Source organism: Sarcophilus harrisii, chromosome 6 (assembly GCF_902635505.1).
Source record: "Sarcophilus harrisii chromosome 6, mSarHar1.11, whole genome shotgun sequence".
Taxonomy (NCBI): domain Eukaryota; kingdom Metazoa; phylum Chordata; class Mammalia; order Dasyuromorphia; family Dasyuridae; genus Sarcophilus; species Sarcophilus harrisii.
Genome location: NC_045431.1, coordinates 245,370,156 through 245,391,509, shown reverse-complemented (window position 1 = coordinate 245,391,509; position 21,354 = coordinate 245,370,156). Strand labels below are relative to the sequence as shown.

At 39.7% G+C, this 21,354-nt stretch overlaps 1 protein-coding gene across 1 annotated transcript; it reads left to right on the top strand.

Annotated features, from left to right (window-relative positions):
- The first annotated feature begins 8,557 nt into the window (after nucleotides 1-8,557).
- MS4A8 (membrane spanning 4-domains A8) lies at nucleotides 8,558-17,633 on the top strand. The gene is made up of 6 exons (XM_031943663.1): nucleotides 8,558-8,766; nucleotides 14,141-14,263; nucleotides 16,217-16,276; nucleotides 16,936-17,067; nucleotides 17,164-17,400; nucleotides 17,529-17,633. Exons 1-6 carry the CDS (start codon nucleotides 8,563-8,565, stop codon nucleotides 17,631-17,633), a joined length of 861 nt encoding a protein of 286 aa, XP_031799523.1. The 5' UTR covers nucleotides 8,558-8,562.
- The last annotated feature ends 3,721 nt before the right edge of the window (nucleotides 17,634-21,354 follow it).

Below are 21,354 nucleotides of genomic sequence, written 5' to 3'. Positions count from 1 at the left end.
GGTGGCGATTGGTGGGTTTTTCCTATTTTTACTTTCCCTCAAATTCTATTACTTCAGGACAATTTTCTTGGATTATTTCTTGCATTATCGTATCAAGGTCCATTTTTTGCTCACAACTTTTAGACAGTCCCATTATTCTTATATTTTCTCTTCTTGATCTGTTCTCCAGATCTGTCGTTTTCTTATGTCTCACATTCTGTTCTATTTTTTTTTCCATTCTTCATAATCAATTTTGTTATTTTTTGGTCTCTCATAGCTTCACTGGCTTCCCCTTGCACAATTCTAATTTCCAAAGAGTTATTTTCATTTTTGAGACTTTTTAACCTCCTTTTCTAATTGGTAAACTTTTTTTCATAATCTTCTTGTTTTTCTTGGATGCTTTAAAAGTTTTTCCTTAATATATCTCATTTGATTTTAAATTCTTTTTTGAATTCTATAAATTCTCTCTAGGCAGAGAGCCATTTCATATGACTCTTTAGATAGAAGCTTTTTTTACTTTAGTGTTGTCCTCTGGAGATAAACCTTGGTTTTTCCTGTTCCCATGTTTCAATAGTGGGATGGCTTCACTTTAATTCTTCCCTCTGACCAGGAACCCTAAATCAAGAGCTCCTCACAGCCAGCAGTGTCCCTGCCCCCTCTGCCTCTGCACTCCCAGTGTTCTGGTTCCTTCTCATCCTGGGCCACATCCCTGCAGCCCAAATGGGCCTGGTGTTCCCAGTCAGCCAAGGCTCCCTTAGTCTTCGCAGATTCAGACCCAGACAACACAAATAGTCCCAGAGGAGACGGTCTCTGGGGTTCGAGACTCCAGGCCCGAAAGGTCCCCACTGCATGTTTCTAGACCTGTTTGTACTTCAGGCAGGTTAATTCCCAGCTTAGGTTCTTTCTTCAGATCACCTCAGATTGTCAAGAGGACCCCTGTTCTGCCCCAAAACTTCTTGATTCTTCACCAGGATATATTTGCCTGAGACACAAATTTGTTCTATTTGTGGGGGAAATCTGGAGAGCTTGAAATTTACCAACCTCTTCCACCATATTTCCAGAATTTTCAGTTTGCTTTTTTTTTTATTAATTCTTAATGGACAAAAGATGGATGATCGATAATAACAGTAATATATCATTTCCTATGGGCCAGGCATTATGCTAAGCTTTTTACAATCATCTCCACTGATCCTCACAACAACCCTGGGAGGCAGGTGCTGCTATTATCAACCCCATTTTTTGGCAAATGAGGAAACTGAGGAGAGATGTCCCCGGGGTCACACAGCCAGTAAGTGTCTGAAAACAGATTTCAATTCCAGTTTTACACCAGGACCCTATCCACTGAGCCACCTCATTCTGCCCAAATTAGAATCAGATTAGAATTAGAATCTCAGTGCGTATTGGTAAGTGCTCTGTGGTTCTAAATGACTCCCTTAGGTTGGTTCAGGGAAGAATCTGAATGAAGGTAAGGCAGCTTTCATTCCATCCTGCCCATATCTACACCTGATTTGGCTAGAGAGCTGGACATGGAATCAGGTGGCTCTTGATTCAGTTCCTGTCTCTCTGGTCCTGACTAGGTGGGTGCCCATGGGTAAGTCACTTTTCATCTTTCAGACCTCAGTTTCCTCATTTTAAAAATTAGAATAATTAGAATTATTCATCCTTAATTAGAATAGATTTATATCTACTATATTCCATTATTTTCTATAATATATATAGATTATATATTATTATTCTATTAATAAAATATCAGTAGAATAAATTAGATAAGCAAAGCATAACTAGCCCATTAGCCCAATGTTGAATAAATTCAATGATACAAAATAATGGGGGAAGAACTCAATATTCAATAAAAGTTGCCTGGAAAACTGGAAAGTACTTTGGCAAAAATAAATAAACTTAGATTGACATGTTAACCATATGTGTTAAAAAACTTCAGATGGAAAAGTGATTGGAATATTAAAGGGTCTTTATTTTTAATGAAAAGGGAAGAGTCCAGCTTTTACAATTATAATTAGGGGAGAATTACCCAACAAGATATTTTGTAGATTATAAAAGAAAATTTAAAAACTTTTGCCTAAATAAAATGCAGCTAGAATATGAAAAGAAGCTAAGAAATGAGAAGGAGGAAACCCCAATCCTATGTAATTCCCCAATGTTAAAAGAATCTGAACAATTTTCAAAAAGAAATGCAAAATCTAAAGAGTTATGTGATAAATTCTCCACATTACTATTAATGAAATTAAACCTAAGAAATCATCTCATATCCTCAAATTGATAACATAGAAATAATGTTTTCAATAACCCTGTTATAAAACCCTACCCACCAAAATTATTTTCTTGTGGAAATACACATATGAAAATTTGCTTTTAGAGGCTACAAACTGTTTTTGGGAAACAATTTGTAATTATGAAGAGAGATTTTCTAAAGTATTCACACCCTCAGATCCAGTAAATTTAATGCTACTAGCAATAGATGGAAGCAAATGGGCATACGAGTATCCCAAGGAGATCAGTGACAAAAAGTGGTACTTTTCATAGTAGCAAAAAGGAGGAAGAAAGTATGTCTATCAATTATATCAAATTGTGGTATCCTATTGAATGAAAAGCTTAAGGAAATCAGATATGGGAACATTTGTGTGAACCTGTGCCAAGAGAAATAAAAACCAGGAAAATCCTATTTATGACTACGATGACATAACCCTGAAAAACAAGTGAAAACAACAATCAAAACCACTATTAGTTCCAAAGGTCTCATGATGGGGAGTATATGACCCTGCAGAAAAAGGGATAAAAATCTAGTTTCTACCAGCTGTTGTTGAATCTAACACAGTCCTCTTAGCATCTGGGGGGCTGTAATCTCATAAGCCTTGAAATTCAAACTCCTGCTTGAATCCTGCCAAAAGAAAGATGGTGGCTTTGTTTAATGACAATGATAAATCATATGAATTATCAGCACCTAGGATATATCCCAACACTTCAAGAACACTTATTAATGCTTGATTAAGGGAATTCTGAAATCCACAATAAATGGACTACCTTATAAGTCTCCAGAATTAAAGCTGAAATCATTAACTCAACATGCAAATCTACCAATAATGACTTCTATATAATGGATTTAGGATCCTTAATCTTTTAAAAAATTATTCCCAACTGAGTTTGGACCACAACGTAGTATTTTCACTCTGTTATTGTTTGCTTGCATTTTGTTTTCCTTCTCAGGTTTTTTTTTCCTTTCTAGATCCGATTTTTCTTGTATAGCAAGATAACTGTATAAATATGTATACTTGTATTGAACATATGCTTTAACATATTTAACATGTATTGGATTACTTGCCATCTAGGGGAGGAGTTGGAGGGAAGGAGGGGAAAAGTTGGAACAGAAGTTTTTGCAAGCATCAATGTTGATAAATTACCTATGCATATATTTTGTCAATAAAAAGCTATAATAAAATTATTCCAGAAAGACAATGGATGTATTGGATTATCTCTCAGGGTCAGATAGAGATTCATGTACATGAAATCATCTTCCTAAGAGGAGAGGAGGAATGGAAGGGAAAAGAGAAGTAGAAAGGGGAAAGAAGGGAAAAGGGACCAGGAAAGTAGAGAGGGAAGGGGAGCAAGAGGAGAATGAATGGGAGTGGAGAACTAGAGAAGAAGATAAAGAAAAAGAAGTCACTTTCCTATGATCTCAGGGATCATAACAGAACCAGGATTTGAAAATAGGTCTCAACTCCAGATTCCATGTGACTTAATAGATTTTTTTTTTTTTTTTTTTTTGCTGAGGCAATCAGGGTTAAGTGACTTGCTCAGGTTCACATGACTAGGAAATGTTAAGTGTCTGAGACCAAATTTGAACTCAGGTCCTCCTGACTTCACAGCTGGTGCTTATCCACTGTGCCACCCAGCTACCCCACGATTTTTCTTTTTCAATAGGCTTTTGCTTGTGATCATTTGAACTTCAGAGCTCAGTCAAAGAAGAAAGGAAATGGCTGATTTTTAAGAAATGACGTGTTGCTTCTCACAAACTTGATTTGTCCCTGACACAAAATCCCACTCTTAACATTGTAATGCTGGATGGCTGCGAACCATAACAACTGACAAATAGAAGTTACAGGGGACTGTAAGGGACAACAGAGAGACATAGGATGGATTTCAAAAGATAGCACTATGTAGGCAAGGTGAATTGTGTACAAAAAGTGCCATAAGGGGATATCAAGGGAATGGATGGTTGGAAAAGAATTTAGGCCAGTCACGGGGCATGTGAACAGCCTGAGAGCACCATTAGTATCCAGGAAATACAAAAAAGATCTAAAGGAAAGCATAATAGCATGCTGGGAAGAGAACTGGCTCCCAAGACCACCGAACCAGGATTCAAATCTTACTGTGTGTGTGAGCTTGGGAAAGACATAATCCCCTGAGGTCTTTGCTTTCTTATCTGATGTTGGTGTTTTTGTTCTTTAAAATATAATAGTTCTCTCTGGGGGAGAAGGTTTCTTGGGGAGGTTTTCTGGAGGCAGCCTTAGTCTCTGTTACAAGTAAATAATCACCCAAAAATCGCAGCCAGCTGGTAAAAATGCAAACGTTTATTTCTCCTTCCAAATTAGCCCGGTTAGCTCAGGCCTATCTCTCTGCTTGGTTCCAGCTTTGTCCTTGGCTTCTGCCTCTGCTTTCTTCAGCCTCCAGCCAGCACCAAGTTGGAAGATGCAATGTATCTCTCTTGCCTCAAAGAGAGGGCTTGTGGGCTTCCTCCCAGAGTGCTCCTCTCCGACCCCAGCCAATGTTCTGGAGAAATTCTTCTCAGCTCTAAGAGCTTCCTCTATATATATGATCTCCCAAAGGTTAACAACTCCTCCTAGAGAGAATGGGATTCTGGGTTATCTCCCAGAGTTCTCTCTGGCCCTAAGAACTTCAAGGGAGGTGTGAACACAAGCATTATTGTCTATCAGTTGTACTTAGTACCTTGTTTCAAGTTCTGGCCCAAAATGTCTCCTTCTAAGATCAAATCAATCATATTGAACCATGCTAAATTAGATAATTATTGTTTCTATCAATTCTAATGGTTTAACACTTTGTAAAGATTCCAACAATCTGAAAATGAAGAGGGTCAGACCAAATGGTCCCTGAAGTCCCTTCTAGCTCCAGTGCTGTGGTGTTAATATCCTCCACAAAAGATGTATTGGAAAACACGGACAAGAAAAGACAGGTTGCCATCTGCACCAAAGAAGGTGCATCTAGAGATGTGATCACAGACTACCTGGAGTACTAGGAATTCTATGTAACTATATCAGATTGATTGCTCTCTTGGGGAGGGCGGAGAGGAGGGAAGGAGGGAGGAAAATAAGTAGAAATAAAATATACAAGTAAATGTTGAAAACATTTTTTTTAAATTTTAGATTAAAAATTTTTAAATTCTATATTTTGCAAGTGGGATGTCAAGTACAAGATAATAGGATAAAGGGATGGAGCAGGAATCCCTCATGCACTTTCTCAGCTTTCCTGTATGGAAGAAGGGAGGTATTTAAGCCAAAAGGCTGAAGAAAAGTCCGAAAGTGGGCCAGGCCCCCGACTTTCATCCCAGTCTCCCACACCAAGGTCAACTACAAGTTTACATTCCCACAGATGAATTATTAATTCCTTGGGAAGAGGGATCATTTCTTCTTGGTCTTCATTCCTCTGAAGGCTGGATTCCTTGCCTTGTTCCAGAACTTTGTCATCCCCAATATAGAAACTGATCCCTAAAAGATTGCTCCACCCTGGAGTGGAAACACTTTCTGCCCCTTCCTCCTCCTCTCCCATGGATTGGCTGCTTCTTCCCAGAACCTCCACTTTTATTTTTATTAACTTGTTATTTTATGTGTATATATTGATTTGAGGCATATATGGGTAAAGGCATATGGGTAGGATATGAGTGGCAGGTTGCCAAGAGCAGAGGAAAAGGAAAGTAGACTTTGGATTTTCAGTAACCACCCAAGCTCTTTGTGAGCTATTCAGTAAATACACCCTGGAGATAGTGAAGGAGACCCAGAGCAGGCGAGGGAAGAGAGAAAGCAGCTAGCAGTGATAAATACAGTGAGTATTTGATCTAACCATGATTTCTGTGCGGCATCCAAGGTAATGTTCAGATGTTGAAAGTTTGTTTCAGTAAACACAGTGGAGGAGTGAGGGAGACCCAGAGCAGGGGAAGGAAAGGGGAGAGCACTTGACAGTGATGGAACACAGTGAGTATTTGATCTAACCATGATTTCTGTGCACGATCAAGGTAATGGCGGCCAAGAAGAGGATGATAATGGTGGTAGTGGTGGTGACGGTCATGGCGAAGTTCTTGCCTCATCCTCTTCCCTAGTAGATCAGGCCCATAAGAAACCATAGACAGATCATTTGGGCACCTATCGGACACTGCCTGGGATCTGGTGAAGTAAATGAATTTACCAAACCAGATATTAAATGAAGCAAATGCAAAAGGAAATGAAATGGGATTAAAGAGTGTCCAGATCTGGAACCCCAGAGGTCGATTCTTTCTCTAACTCTCTATGTTCCCTTAACTAGGCTACCTCCTCCCTATGGTCCCCAGTTTCTCGACTCCAAAATGAGGGATTTGGACTAATTCATCCCTCAGTTTGAAGATTCTAGCTTCCTAGTTTAATTATTCTTGCAAGCTAGACCTAGAAAGGGAAGCTAAATTCAGTCACATAATCTCAAGGACCTTCCCCAAGCTGGTGGCTCTCTTCTAGATACGCCTCCAATTTATTAATATCGTTCTTAAACTATAGACCCAGAACCTGAATACCAGAATCCAGATGAGGTCTGATAGGGCAGAGGCAGTAAGACTGTTAATTCTGGATGCTATGTCCCTTTAAAAGTCCTTAGTCTGGGATATCAGCCCTCTTGATGAAGCTATTGCCTCATCTAGTATTTGCCCTCTGCTAAAACTCCCTGGAGATTTTTTCAAAAGAAACCATGTCTCATAATACTTCTCTCTTCTTATATAGGTGAAATTAACTATTTATACCTAAGTCCCAGACTTTACATTTATCCCCATTTCATTTCTTCTTATTAGACAGTTTAAGCCTATGAAGGCTCTGCTTAATGAAATGAGTACTCTAAAATGGGAATATTTTTTCCTATCGAGAACCTATTAGATATCAACTGAGTCACACACAATGTGGGCTTTATTCCTATAATAATTGAATCGTCGGTAAATCTAATTAAGCATAGCAGAGATAACCATATCAAGGTCATTGATTAAAAGGACCAAATAAAGATCCTGGAGGCACTACACTGGAGACCGCCATCCAGGTTAGCACTGAATCACTGATGACTACTCTTGAGACTGGCAGCAAATCACCTTACTTATGAAGTCTCTGCTTAATGAAATGAGTACTCTAAAATGTGAGGTTTTTTTCCTGTTCTAATGGCAAGCCAGGCTAGGGTTTCCAATTTCATTGGGATTAAGAAAGGGAGATGCTAGGGTCATTGGGAACAAATTTTTTTGGTTTTCTCATTAAGCCTTCCCCTTCTTCTCCCATGAAGAGAAATATTAACACGTTAACAGTTTTTCCACCTGCTTCTTTTTATTTCGAGCCAAGTTTCATTTCTATAACTGGTCATGCCCTATTCCACTAACACAGAGGACAAAGGTTACTCAACCTGTCTGCTTAAAATGGAGAAAGAGAACGAGATAAATGTCCAGGCTGACTGAGGCTATTAGTGATTTAGAGGAAAGAGATGAAATCAATTCTGGCCAAGAGGCTGAAAAAGAAGCAGATCACAGATGCAGAGCTGGAAAGGAACTCAAAGGTCATCTAGTTGAATCCCTGAAATAAATCCAGGAAAGGTCAGAAATTTACCCAAAAATCAAACAAATAGCAGATATGTGCAGCACAAATGGGATTTAAACTTCTTTAGTCAATTTAGGATTTGCTTGAAAGCTAATATCTGGTAGAATACCAGAGCCAGAAGGCATCTCGGTAGCCTTCCATATCCAAAAGGAATTACCTATACAGCATAGCTAGAAAGTGGTCTCTTCTACTCAACCACATGCACAGGCTCCCTATTGTCTCTAAAACATAAATTTTGTTGCTTACCTTTTAAAATCCCACACAAACTGAGCGCGACCTACCTTTCCATCTTCACTGGACATCATTCATCTTCTCACATAATTGACTGGGCTCCCTCTACCCCTCAAAGACAAGCTCTTATCTCCTACCTTCCATGCCTGGAATGCACTTCATCTTTACCTCCAGCCCATAGAGTTCATCTCTCCCTTTAAGCTGCAGCTCAAATAGTATCTTCTACATGAAGCTTTTTCTGCCGCTTTCCCCATCTTGAATTACTTTGTATTTCATTGATTTGTATAGCTAGATAGCAACATATGGATATTTATATTTATGTTGTATCTATTTTTATATGCCCTGGCTGTCTTCCCAATTAAAATATAATACAAGCAAGTCTCTAACAAATTTCAGGTATCCATTAATCACAGAATTATCCCTACAGGTCAAATACTCTTTAAATTGGTGACCCATTTCATTTCTCCCTGAACAAAACGATCATTCCTGTATTTTTCCAGAAATTAATACGATGACCTCATCAAACCCTGACCAGAACAGCGTGTTCGTGGTGCCTCCTTCCAGAACTATCTCTTTTGTGCCACTTCCTGCACCTCCATACTCTGATAATCAACCTCCAGTTCATCTACATAATGGGTACCAAATCCAAATGATCTCACCATATAGGGAGGAGGATACAGTACAGAAAATCTGGAAAGAAAGCAAAGTATTAGGGGTAAGCTGAATTTCTCTTTGAATATCAATGAATTCACGTGTCATTTTTCTTTTTCAGTTGTTTTAGTTCAGTTGTTCCCATTTGGGTTTTCTTGCCAAAGATATTGGAGTGGTTTGCCATTTCCTTCCCTGGAACACTTTAAAGATGAGGATTCTGGGCAGAGTTAAATGACTTGTACAAAGTCACACAGGTAGTAGTTGTCTGCCACCAGAATTGAACTCAAGAAGATGGCTTATTGATTCCAAGCCAGCAATCTGTGTATTCTGGCACCACTTGGTAGTCATCAATAAATGCACACTATTGATAATTTGGAGCATTCAAAAAACAGGCACATGGGTCAGTGATTTGACTCCTACTGATGGGCAGCTCATCTGGGAATTTAAGAGTGAGTAATGTAGCATTTGTGATAGAAGCTCTGTGTGTGTGTGTGTGTGTGCGCGCGCGCGCGTGTGTTACAGATGGCCTGCAGGCATATGCCTGTTGCTGAGACTGCTCCATCAATCAGCAGGCAAAGGAATAGCAGGATACCAGAATCTCAGAGGTGGAATGGAACTCCAAACCGTCTGGTGGAGCCCAGACCTGGGGGAATAGTCCCCTTACAGTGACCCCAAGAATAAGTCTTTCAGCTTGAAAGACTTGCTTGAAAGTCTTTCTTTCTTGAAAAGAAAAATTGCTTGAAAAATTCTAGTGAGAGAGAACTACTCCTCTGAGTACATTCTTAGTGAACTACTCCAATTTCCTCCTTCTTATGTTAATTAAGAAACCAATTAGTAGAAGGTTTACTGAGAGGCTGAAGAGTCATTTTCAGCCCCAAACTCTCCCTCATCATTTTGTTCAATTAGTTTTCAAGTCTTATAAGTCTCACTTCCATAACATTTCTTAACTCCATCCACCTTTTTTCTCTTCATCCAGGCAGTTGCAGTAGCCTCCTAACAAGAATGGGCCCCAGGAGGGCTTTTGTTCATTTCTGCACAGGTGGCTGATTGCAGGGGGAATGCTGTGGCCCACTTAGCCAGGTGTAGGAAGTTTGGGTCCTGATGAATGTTTCAAGGTCCAGCAGGAGCTTGTTGGTTTCAACCAATAATTGAAGGGTGACTTCCCTTTGGAGGGGACAACCCTTGTCTTATAAATGTTAGGGGAGTTCCTCAGACCAGGAGGGGAAATTCCCTGATGCTGTTTGGTTGCCCATTTTTTCCCTGAGGCAATTGGGGTTAAGTGACTTGTCCAGGGTCACACAGCTAGAAAGTGTTTAAGTGTCTGAGGTGGGATTTGAAATCAGGTCCTCCTGACTTCAGGGCTGGTGCTCTAGCCACTGCGCCTAACTAGCTGCCCCAGCTGCCCTTTTCCAGAGAAATGAGTCCAGATCTCTTAGTAATCTTTACCTATTTAACCTGCAAATTCAGTGTATTGTATGCAGTTTCAGCCCTCTTCAATCTATCATCCCTATAACTGTTGAATTGATATTCTTAAAGTAAAAGTCTTCTTACGTCATTCCCTTGCTCAATAAACCATGTCAACCAAACCAGAACCAGCCTCTAACCTGTGTGGGTGACCAGAGCAGGTCAGAGCAGGAAACTCAGGATACAAAAGAAATTCAATTAATTTCTGAGTGAGGAAAACAGAATTTGCAAGTGGAAGTCCCTCCCCATACACCTCCTAAGAGGGAGGACTGAATGCTGCTGAGGCTGGGGACACTTACATTGGTTGATTAGTTGGTTAGCTCTTCTTTGTTATCGAAATGATATCACTATGTCAGAATCCAATTACAGTGTGTCCAACTGTGACTGATCAGAACAATATGAGCTGGGTATACTCTAGCACAGGTCAGACACAAATAGGGCTGATGAATTGGACCACAACATAATCGTTCTTAGGTCTTGAGATAGTTCTTCTGGTTGGCATTTCTTGGAACAACGTCTAGATGGCATTCCCATGGAAACAGTCATTGGCTCAAATCTTGGGGATCTTAATTACTCTGCTAAGTACAGAACCAGAGTTCTGTGACAGGAACAGGAGTCCCGTAGCACGAAGTTACAGAGAACAGGGATTGTGATTGTGTGAAAGCTCCGGGGCCTAGAGATAAATTCCTCAGGGAACACCTGGTGCTGATGCAAGCAAAACACTTTGCCAAGAAGTGATATCACCAAGAGGGCAAAGGTCTATTTCAATGCCAAGTTCAGGGCCTAGATAGCTTGTTTGGCCTTAGTTCTGGGAAACAGTACCTCCAAAATATTTTGACAGCCTCTAGGATCAAATACAGACTTCTTTGTTTGGCATTCAAAGCCTTTCGTGTTCTGGTTACAACCTACCTTTTCAGACTTATTCTATATTACTCCCTTCATATTCTGTATAGTCTCCCTAAATTGACTACCACTTGACTTCATTCTCCGGGATATCTGATTGTAGATCAGTAACTACCTTTATGCCTTTGCATATGCACCTGCCCAAAATGCACTTTCTCCCCAATTCCACCTCTAAGAATCCTTAATTTTTATCAAAGCTCAGCCCAAGCTCCACTTCCTATGTCATTTCTTGGTCTTCCCAGCTTCTAGTGACTCACTTACAAAATTACCTTATAGTAATTTTTCAAATATTTGTATATACACATTATCTTTATTTATAGAAGATAAACTCCTTCACGATAAAGATTGTTTAATTTTTGTCTTTGTATTCCCAGTGCCCAATAGAGTTTTAAATAAATGCTTCTTAATTGATTATTTGAGGAAGAGGTGTTTAACAATAAAGTGACAATATTCAATTTGTTGTTGTTTTATAGTTGAGTCATTCAAGTTGTTATCCAGCTCTTCATGACTTTGAGGGCCATTGAGGCCATTTGAGGGCCAGGCCCTTCTTTCATTTACTACCTCCTAAATTCTCTCCAAATTCACAATCATTATTTCCATAACACTTTCTATCCATCTCATCCTCTGCCTTCCCCTTTTCCTTTAGTCTTCAATCTTTCCCAACATCAGGTTCTTTTCCAATGAGTTCTGGCTTCTCTTTTTGTGGCCAAAGTACTTGAGCTTCCACTTCAGTATTTGACCTCCCAATAAATAGCCTGAATTAATTCCTTTAAGTATAGATTGTTTGACTCCCTTGGCTCCCAAGAGCTGAACAAGGGACTCTCAAAGCATCAGTTCTATGGTGCTCAGCTTTCCTTATATTCCAACTCTCACAGCCTAAATTACTACTGGAAAACCAAAGCTTTGACTATATGGATGCAAGGTGGTCTGCTTTTTTTTTAGTGTGCTGTCCAAATTTGTCATAGCTTTCCTTCCAAGGAGCAAACATCTTTTAATTTCTTATCTACAGTAATCTCTGTATTCAAGAATATAAAATCTGATACTGCTTCCATTTTTTTCTCCCTCTATTTGCCAGGAAGTGGTGGAATCAGTTGCCAAGATCTTAGATTTGTTTTTGTTATTGTTGGGTTTTGATGTTAAGCTTCAAGTAAGCTTTTATGCTCTTCTCTTTCTCCCTCATCAAGAGACTTCTTAATTTTTCTTCATTTTATACCATCAGAGTGATGTTGTCTATAGATTGTTCATTTTCCTCTCAGCAATCTTAATTCATGTCTTCATTCATCCAGCCTGGCATTTCACATGATGTTATCTGCATATAAGTTAAATAAGGTGACAATATACAGTTTTATCATGCTCCTTTTTTGATCCTAATCCGATCAATTGTCCCATATTCCTTTTCAGGCACATAAGGGTTCCTCAGGAAACAAGTAAGAGGGTCTGCTACTCCCATCTTCTTGAGGACTTGCCACATTTTGTTGTCATTCACACAAATTTGTTTTACATCCCTACATTTTTCATCTTTTATTGTGCCTTTTTTTGTAGGAGATGTTCCTTGAAATCTCTGATTTTCTTGAAGAGATCTCTTGTTTTCCCGATTCTCTTGTTTTCTTCTATTTCTTTGCATAGCTCATTTAAGAAAATAAATTCTGCATTTAGTTGGGTATAGCTTTCCCAATCTCCTTTACTTTTTACTTTCTTTCTTTTCTCAGCTACTTCTAAAGCCTTATCAGATGCCATTTTGTTTTCTTGCTCTTCTCTTCCTTTGGAATGTATTTTTGTTGCTGTTCTCTATGCAATATTGCAAACCTCTATCCAGGAGTTCTTCAAGCTCTTTACCTATCAGATATCTATTTATCACCTCTACTTTATATTCATAAGGGATGTTATCCAGATCAAAGCTAGATAGTCTGATTATTTTTCCCTGCTTGTCTGAATTTTGCAATAAGAAGCTCATGATCTGAGTCACAGGAAGAGCTACGTGTAGTTAATCTATCCTCTTCCTCAGGAGCGAACTAGACACCTTCCAATATGAGTGATTCATCTTCCAATATCATTTCTTTTATCGTATTAGTACTGCCCATGGAGGTTTGTTGGCAAAGACACTGGAGTGGTTGGCTACTTCCTTTCTTCTCCGGTGGATCACTTTTTGTCAGAACTCTACCCAATGACTTGTCCATCGTAGGTACCTCTGAAAGCCATAATTTCCAGACTTTCATTGAGCTGCACAAACCCTCCCAAAACAAGACAGTGATCCATGAAGGAACAAAAAGCACTTATTAAGTGCCTATTATGTGCTAGGTACTGTACTAAGGGCTGATGATACAAATAAGAAAAAGAAAGTCTTCTACTCTCAATGAGTTTACTAAATCATGCAAAGGGATGTGGGAAAGTAAGGTGGAGGCATCAAGAGATACGTTGAATGCATCTCTTTCCATGGAGTTAAGACCAGGCAGAAAAGCAGCTGTAAAGTGAATGAACTGAAAGCCCATTATCTGCCTCCCATAAAGGAAAGCTTTAGAGGAATTGATACTATACCTTCCAGCTCTAGGATCTGGGGAGAGGTTGAGGGACATGGTGTCAAGGCTTGAGTTGGCAGCATCATGATGAGATTAGAAGTGAAGAGTTAATTTTTGGAGGGGCATCTTGTTCCATGAAGTAGAAACCAGACAGAATAGCAGATACAAACTGTAAATACAAGATAATCTCCTGGAGAGATAATAAGACTGAATATATGCTTAATTAATGTTTATTAAATTGGTACCATTTCTTTTAAGGGATTCCAAGAAAGGACAACCTTCCTTTCAGAGACAAAGAAACTAGTAAGAATAAAAGGGCTCAAAAAGTAATGTTTAAACACAACCAAACCTCCTTAAATAAACCCACATTAAAAGTCAGTGGGAAAGGTGGAAAGGAAGTTGAAGAACACAAGAGTTCAGAGATTCCTTCCCCCACAAAATTCTGTGTTTGTTGAAAGTTAGTGGCAAATGGTTTTGGGGGGGAAGATCAACCAAGATCTAAGAGGTTAAATTCATCTGAATGAAATGTGTCTCAGTTGTGTTCTCCCCTGACAGGCCATCCAGATCATAATTGGACTGCTGCACATTGGCTTTGGAACTGTTCTAGTGACTACAGTAATCAGGGGATACACTTCAATCTCTTTTTTCGGAGGGTATCCCTACTGGGGAGGAATTTCAGTAAGTAGATTGCTATTAACTATTGCTATTAATTGTTGTTGCTGTTAACGATGATCAACATATTCAAAGTATTCTTGTAAATGAAAATCATTGTCATGTGCAAAAATTGTATACTAGTAAACCCCTACCAAAAAACTAGAAAACACAGAAAAAAAAAATTAATGAGGGCTCAGCTAATTGACTCAGTTGATAGAAATCTACTGGCTCTGGAATCGGGAGGACTTCAGACACTTAACAGTTACTAGCTGTGTGACCCTGAACAAGTTATTTAACGTCAATTTTCTTGCTAAAAAAAAAAACAAAAAGTTAATGAGGGAAAGAATAGAGGGGGAATTCCAGACACATCTCAGGCTACCATAAGGAGAAAGGAAATGTTTAAAGAAGCATAATTATCTGTGTATCTGCAGAGCCAGCACAACATCCTGCCCTGCACAATTTAATAAACATTTGCTGAATGGAGCTGACGTCCTTTCTCATCTCAGCCTCCATCCTTCCTTCTTCATTTCTCTCTTCATCCCTGCCTCTCTCCCTTTTTCCTTCTCCTTTTCCATCCTTAACTTTTCCTCTTTTTATTACATGATAAAATTTCAATCGGTACATGTTTTATAGCATTTAGCACTGCAAGAGATACTGGGAATCTGGAGATCAAATAGAACACAGTGACTGCCTTCAGAGCACGTCCAGTCCAGACATTTCCCCACCTTGCATTCGGCCTCTTCCAGCCAAGCTCACACATTGGGTGCTGAATCTATTTGCTCCTCCCTCTGTCCCAGTGTGACTCCTCAAGCTTCCCAGTCAAGGTCCAGTATTACTGGTCCTAATTATCAGCGGCACTAACTATGACTTTAGAGGGAAACCAGCCAGGAATAAATGGGAAGGAAACATGGAGTAGGATGTTTAACGTGTATCGGATTACTTGCCAGCCAGGGGAGGGGTTGGGGGGTGAAAGGAGGGAAAAAATTAGAACACAAGATTTTGTAAGGGTAAATGTTGAAGATTATCCATATATATATTCTAAAAATAAAAAGGTTTAATTAAAAAAAAAAAAGAAAGAAAGAAGAAATATGGAGTAGGGATAAAGAGCGAGGCTATAGCTTAATGGATTTAGAGCTGAAAGGATTAAGTTAGAGTTCATTTAATCTTTTGAGGAAACTGTAAGTTTAATATCCAAGGTCATCCAGTAATAAGTGATAGAACCAGGATTAAGGGGAGACTCTCTGATAGTGGTCTCAAGTCTTGGGCAGAGAAGAGGAAAGAACTGAAAAGGAAAATGAGTAACTAAAGAGGTGACCCTGATATCTATAAGAACATCTGGATTAAAAAAAAGAAGCTAATCATTCCTCCAGATGTTCCCAAATGCCCCAAAGCAGACAGAGCGTGAGCTCAAAGACCAAGTAGATGTTTGGGGCACAAATATAACTCCCTTTGCCATGGTAGGGAAAGGGTAGGCAAGGAGTAGCCAGGGAGGGGATACTTAAGGAATGAAGTCCCCTACTTATCCCTGGCTGCAGGATGGCCCAGTGGGTGGAGTGCTGGACCTGAAGTCAAGAAGAATCATCATTTTCTGAGTTCTAATCCAGTCTCGGATACTGCCTAGCTGTGGGATCCTGGGCAAGTCACTTCACCCCCTTTCCCTCGGTTTCCTCATCTATAAAATGGATATAGGAAGTGGAGAACCACCCTGGTATCTCCAAAAAGAAAATTCCAAATGGAGTCACGAAGAGTGGGATGGAATTTAAAACAGCTTCCCCTGGAGAAGGAAGGAAATGCAGGAGGGAGGGCAGCGGACTGCCCATCTCTCTAGGTCCTGTATGCTAAGGGACCGAGGGTGGGTGAAGAGAAAGGACTGTCATAGAGATGACCCCCTAGTCCTGCACCATTGGACCCAGGGGGGGTTTCAAAAGGGGGAGCCAGCTGCTCTCCGGCTAACGCACCTTCTTTCTTTTGTGCCAGTTTATCATTTCCGGAACCCTCTCTGTGCTATCCCAGAAGGCATCTGCCACTTACTGCATAGTAAGTCCTACCGACCGGAGACTGCCTGAGGATCATTCCGACTGCTTGCAAAAGCTGGACATCGGATGTGTGGGCCCAAAGGGGGGGGCTGTGGACAGGGAGGGGGGCTACCGTGGGCAGACATCCACTCACCGGGCACAGTTCCTGGCACACAAAGGGCGCGTAACAAACTTTCAGTCAATCACCTGTGTAAAATATGTATATGAATATATTAGTGTGTGTGTGTGTGTGTGTGTGTATGTGTGTATGTGTGTGTGTGCTTTGTGAGTATTTGGGAAAGTTCATGTGCACCCACTTGTTCTTACACATGTTCTGACCTGCTCCATTTCCCATCTGGGCTGGTTCAAACACACACAAACACACACTCACACACACACTCACACTCACATACTCACACACATACACAATACACTCACACTGACACACACACACTCACACTCTCACACAAACACACACACACTCACACACATACTCTCACACAAACACACTCACACTGACACATACACACTGACACACACACACACATACTCTCACACAAACACACACTGACACACACACTGACACACACACACATACAATGACACATTCACACACACTCACACTCACACACACCTCTTCTTCCACACTCAGCAGTTCCCACGCCCCATTGTATCTTTCAGATGAGCAGGAGCGTGGGAATGAACATCATCAGTGCCATCTTCTCAATCATAGGTATCATCTTCTTCATCATGGAGCTGAGCCTCTATCCTGATCATTACCCCATCTCCCCCCACACCTCCTATTATATAGTGGTGAGTCTCTAGGTTTCCCTGTAACCCAGCAGCCTTGGGGGGGGTCCACTCCACTCCTGAGCCCAGCACCATCCATTACCCCCACTACCCTTCAAGCTGCCGTATTGCCCTTACACTGCAGAGAGCAGCCAGAGAGAACTAACACTTGTCTCTCTGGAGACAAAAGTCACCGTCCTGAGTCCCTCCAGAGAGGACGCTCCCTATTTTTTCTGTTTTCAGCCCTCAGGAAAGGGGATCTCATCCACATTGCTTCTCTTTTCTATCCTGGAGTTGGTCATCACCTGCATTTCCTCTCATTCTGGATGCCTCATAGTCTGCTTCCAGTCCAACCAGGTGAGTCCTGGGATTCTTCCAGTCTCACGAGTCAATGACATCTACTCTTCCTGCCCTTGCAAGGAACTATAAGAAAGTCCCAGGGAGTGAAGGAGATCATCATCATCCCTTCTTTCTCTTAATTTCAGGTGGTTGGAGCTGCAACTGTTCCCCCGGTTCCCATAGTAAATCCAATGATCATCCCTCAAATTGCATCTAGGCCCCCCTTGACTGTCGTCAATGGTCAACCATAATCCAGTCCAAGGAGGAACTTTTCCCAGGGGAAAAAATGATACCTTCCCAGGTCTCCTGAATCTTCTTAATCCATTTCCATCCTTCTTGGTGATGGATAAAAGCTGCCTACACCCAAGAGTGTCCTGGCTGTGGTACCTCAGTTTGACCCTTAGACCAAGAATCAAAGATGATTGAAGACTGAATAGATTCATGGGCAGCCCTCACTCACTCTCCTTTCCCATTAAATCCTTGTGCAAATCCTCCACGTCTTAAAATGAGAAAATGACTCCAAGTCACCTTGAGGGCAGGCCTTTCCAGGTCGGGACAGTTTGCATGTGCAAAACGCTGATTTGAGACATGATCTCTGGGAAATTTTTTCTTCTTTTGTTTTTAGCTCAAAAATGATTTATTTATTATGTATTTTCTGGTTTAAAAACCGTTATTAATATCCTTTTACATTACATAACTTCCAAATGTATTCCTCCCTTTCCTCCACTTCCTCTGTCTCCCAGAAACTAATCCCTTATAATAAAGAATTTTAAAAGAAAGAGAAAGAGAAACTATTTTTCCTTCGTACATATGGAGGAAAGAATAGATCATCAGTGTGTAACAGTATATCAGGTTTTTTTTCAATGATTTGATCATTTCTTCTTGGTTTTTCCCTTTCCTTCCACTTAATATTTTTTTTCTTTTAAAAAATTCTTGGTTAATGGGATGACACTAAAGTAAGGGATTCTGGGAAAAGTTATGGCATTAACCCTAACTCTACACAAAATGTAGTATTTTAAATATATAGCAATAGTATTTTTTAAATAGTTTGACAAAACTAATGTATCCCCCAAAAAGGGGGTCATCTGTCATGATACATAGTGTTCTATATCAATAGCCTCCACCTCTACCAAGAAGGGAAGAGGAAAGACCTTCTTCTGTCTCTTCTTCAGCCATTATAATTCTGTGCCATTCAATTTCACTTGCCCTATCATTGGTTTTCCAGCCACTTACACTGTAGAAGTCATTGTGTGCACTGTTTTTCTGGGCTTCCTTTATTTCATTCCATGGCAGTCCTTAGGTTTTCTCCGTACTTAGCATATCCATAATTTCTTTCAGCACATGACACTCAAGTACCACAGTGTATTTAGAAATTCCCTAGTTGATGGGCATCTATTTTTTCCCAGAAAACACCAGAGTAGCCGCCCCTCTTCAAAGGGCAGCAGAGATTTTCACACTCTAAGACATGTTGTCTTGACTTTTCAGCCAGAAAAACTGAGGATGAGGAAAGATAAGTGGCTTTCTTGGAGTGAAAAAAGTATGGGGCTCTGTCTGTGTAGAATAGCAGAATTTTGAATGCCCTTTTCTAGAGGCATCTTATAAACCGAATCCCTTCATGGTAAAAAAAAAAAATAATCTCAATCTATTTTTTTATTAAAGCTTTTTATTTACAAAGCATACACATGGGTAATTTTTCCAACATTGATCCTTGCAAAACTTTCTGTTTTAAATTTTTCCCTTCTTCCCCCAACCCTCTCCCCTAGAAGGCAGTTAGTCCAATACATGTTAAATATGTTAAAATATATGTTAAATCCAATATATGTGTACATATTTATATAGTTATTTTGCTGTACAAGAAAAATCTGATCTAGAAAGAAAAAAACCTGAGAAGGAAAACAAAATGCAAGCAAACATCAACAGAAAGTGTGAAAATGCTCTGTTGTGGTCCACATTCAGTTCCCATAGTCCTCTCTGGGTGTAGATGGCTCTCTTCATCACTGAACAGTTGGAACTGGTTTGATTAATCTCATTGTTGAAGAGGGCCACGTCCATCAGAATTGATCATCGTATAATCTTGTTGTTGCCGTGTACAATGATCTCCTGGCCACCACAAAAAGGACTGCTATAAACATTTTTGCATCTAGAGGAATTTCCCTATTGGTGAGTGAATACAATCTGGCTCCAGGCCCACCTTCCCCCCACTGTCTCATCCTCTTCTCTCAGCCTTATGCATTCAAGGCTCCAGCCAAACTAGACTAATCTCTGTCCTCTGTATGGTACAGAAAAATGAGTTCTGGATTTGGGGTCAGATGCCTTTCATTCTAGTCCAGCCCTATCACTTATGACCTGTGGCAGCGTGGGAAGTCATGAACCTCCTTCAGATGTCAACTCATGATCTAAATTGGAGGTTCTAAGCTGGAAGCCATTTGGGGTTCCCTTCAAATTCACATCTATCATCCTATGAACAAGACCCTCATACAGCCCCCTCTGTGTGAGGCACCCACTGTCCCCATAGAACTCTGGCTCCAATGCTTCTAAAGAACTTCAGTTGCATTTATATTAAGCCTTACATCCGACATCCCCTCCAAATGTCCCCAAGATACAAGGAAGAGAAACGAAGCTATCTAGGCTAATTCCTAGCTCCCAGAGACCATTCTGTAAACCTTAAAGTTTACTTAAAGTAAACTTTAAGGTCCTATGGAAATAAAAGTTAATAATTGTTAATAGTCATATAATGATCTATGGTTCACAAAGCACTTCATAACACATATTATTTCATGGGTTCTTCCCCCCCCCAAAAAAAAAATGAAGTAAGTGCTCTTCTTCTCCCTATATTACAAATGAGGAAATCAAGTCTGTGAGAGATTAGTGACTACCATTGTCACACAGTGAGTCAACAGCAGAGTTGGGATTCAAATTCACACTCAAAAGAAACATAGGACAGTGGGGAGAAAGCTGAATTTAGTTCAAATTGTGGCTCTTTGTTAGAAAAAAAATAACATCTAAAAGAACAAAAGGTCAAGAATTTCAAGGACAGTAGGTTCAAAACAGAGAAGGAAAATTACAGACCAATCTCCCTAATGAATATTGATGCTAAAATCCTAAATAAAATATTAGCAAAAAGAATTTCAAGGGAATTAATAGAAAAAATACAAAGGAAGATGGCTGAGGCCTACCAGATCGAAAACTATATTATAAAGCAGCAATCATCAAAATCATTTGGTACTGGCTAAGAGAAGTTGATCAATGGAACAGGTTAGTTTCACAAGACACAATAGTCAATGCCTAGAGTAATCTAATGTTTGATAAACCCAATAACTCCAGCTTCTGGAATAGAAACTCATTATATGATAAAATTTGTCAGGGAAATCGGAAAATAGTATGGTAAAAATTAGACATTCACCAATATCTCACACCCTATTCCAAGATAAAATCATATATAAGCAAATTAGTAGAGCAAGGGATAGTCTGTCTGTCAATCTGTGGAGAAGGGAATAATTTGTGGCCAGAGAAAAATAGAGAACATTACAAAATGCAAAATGGATAATTTTGATTACATTAAATTAAAAAAAGATTTGCATGAATAAAACTAATGCAGCCAAAATTAGAAGGAAAGGAAAAATCTGGGAAACAATTTTTACAGCCAATATTTCTGATAAAGACCTTGTTTCTTTTTTGAAATTTATTTTTATTTTCTTTTGATGCACATTAAGACAACATTATTTTTTTGGTTACACATGTACATTCATTAATTTTTTTAACACATTTCCTCATGAATCATGTTGGGAGAAAAAAATCAGAATAAAAGGGGAAAAAACATGGAAAAAAAAGAAAACAAAAAAAGTGAACATAACATATGCTGATTTATATTCAGTCTCCATAATTCCCTCTCCCAAAGTTTATTGGCATTGCCTTTGATCACTGAACCACTGAGAAGAATCATGTCTATCATAGTTGATCATCACACAGTCT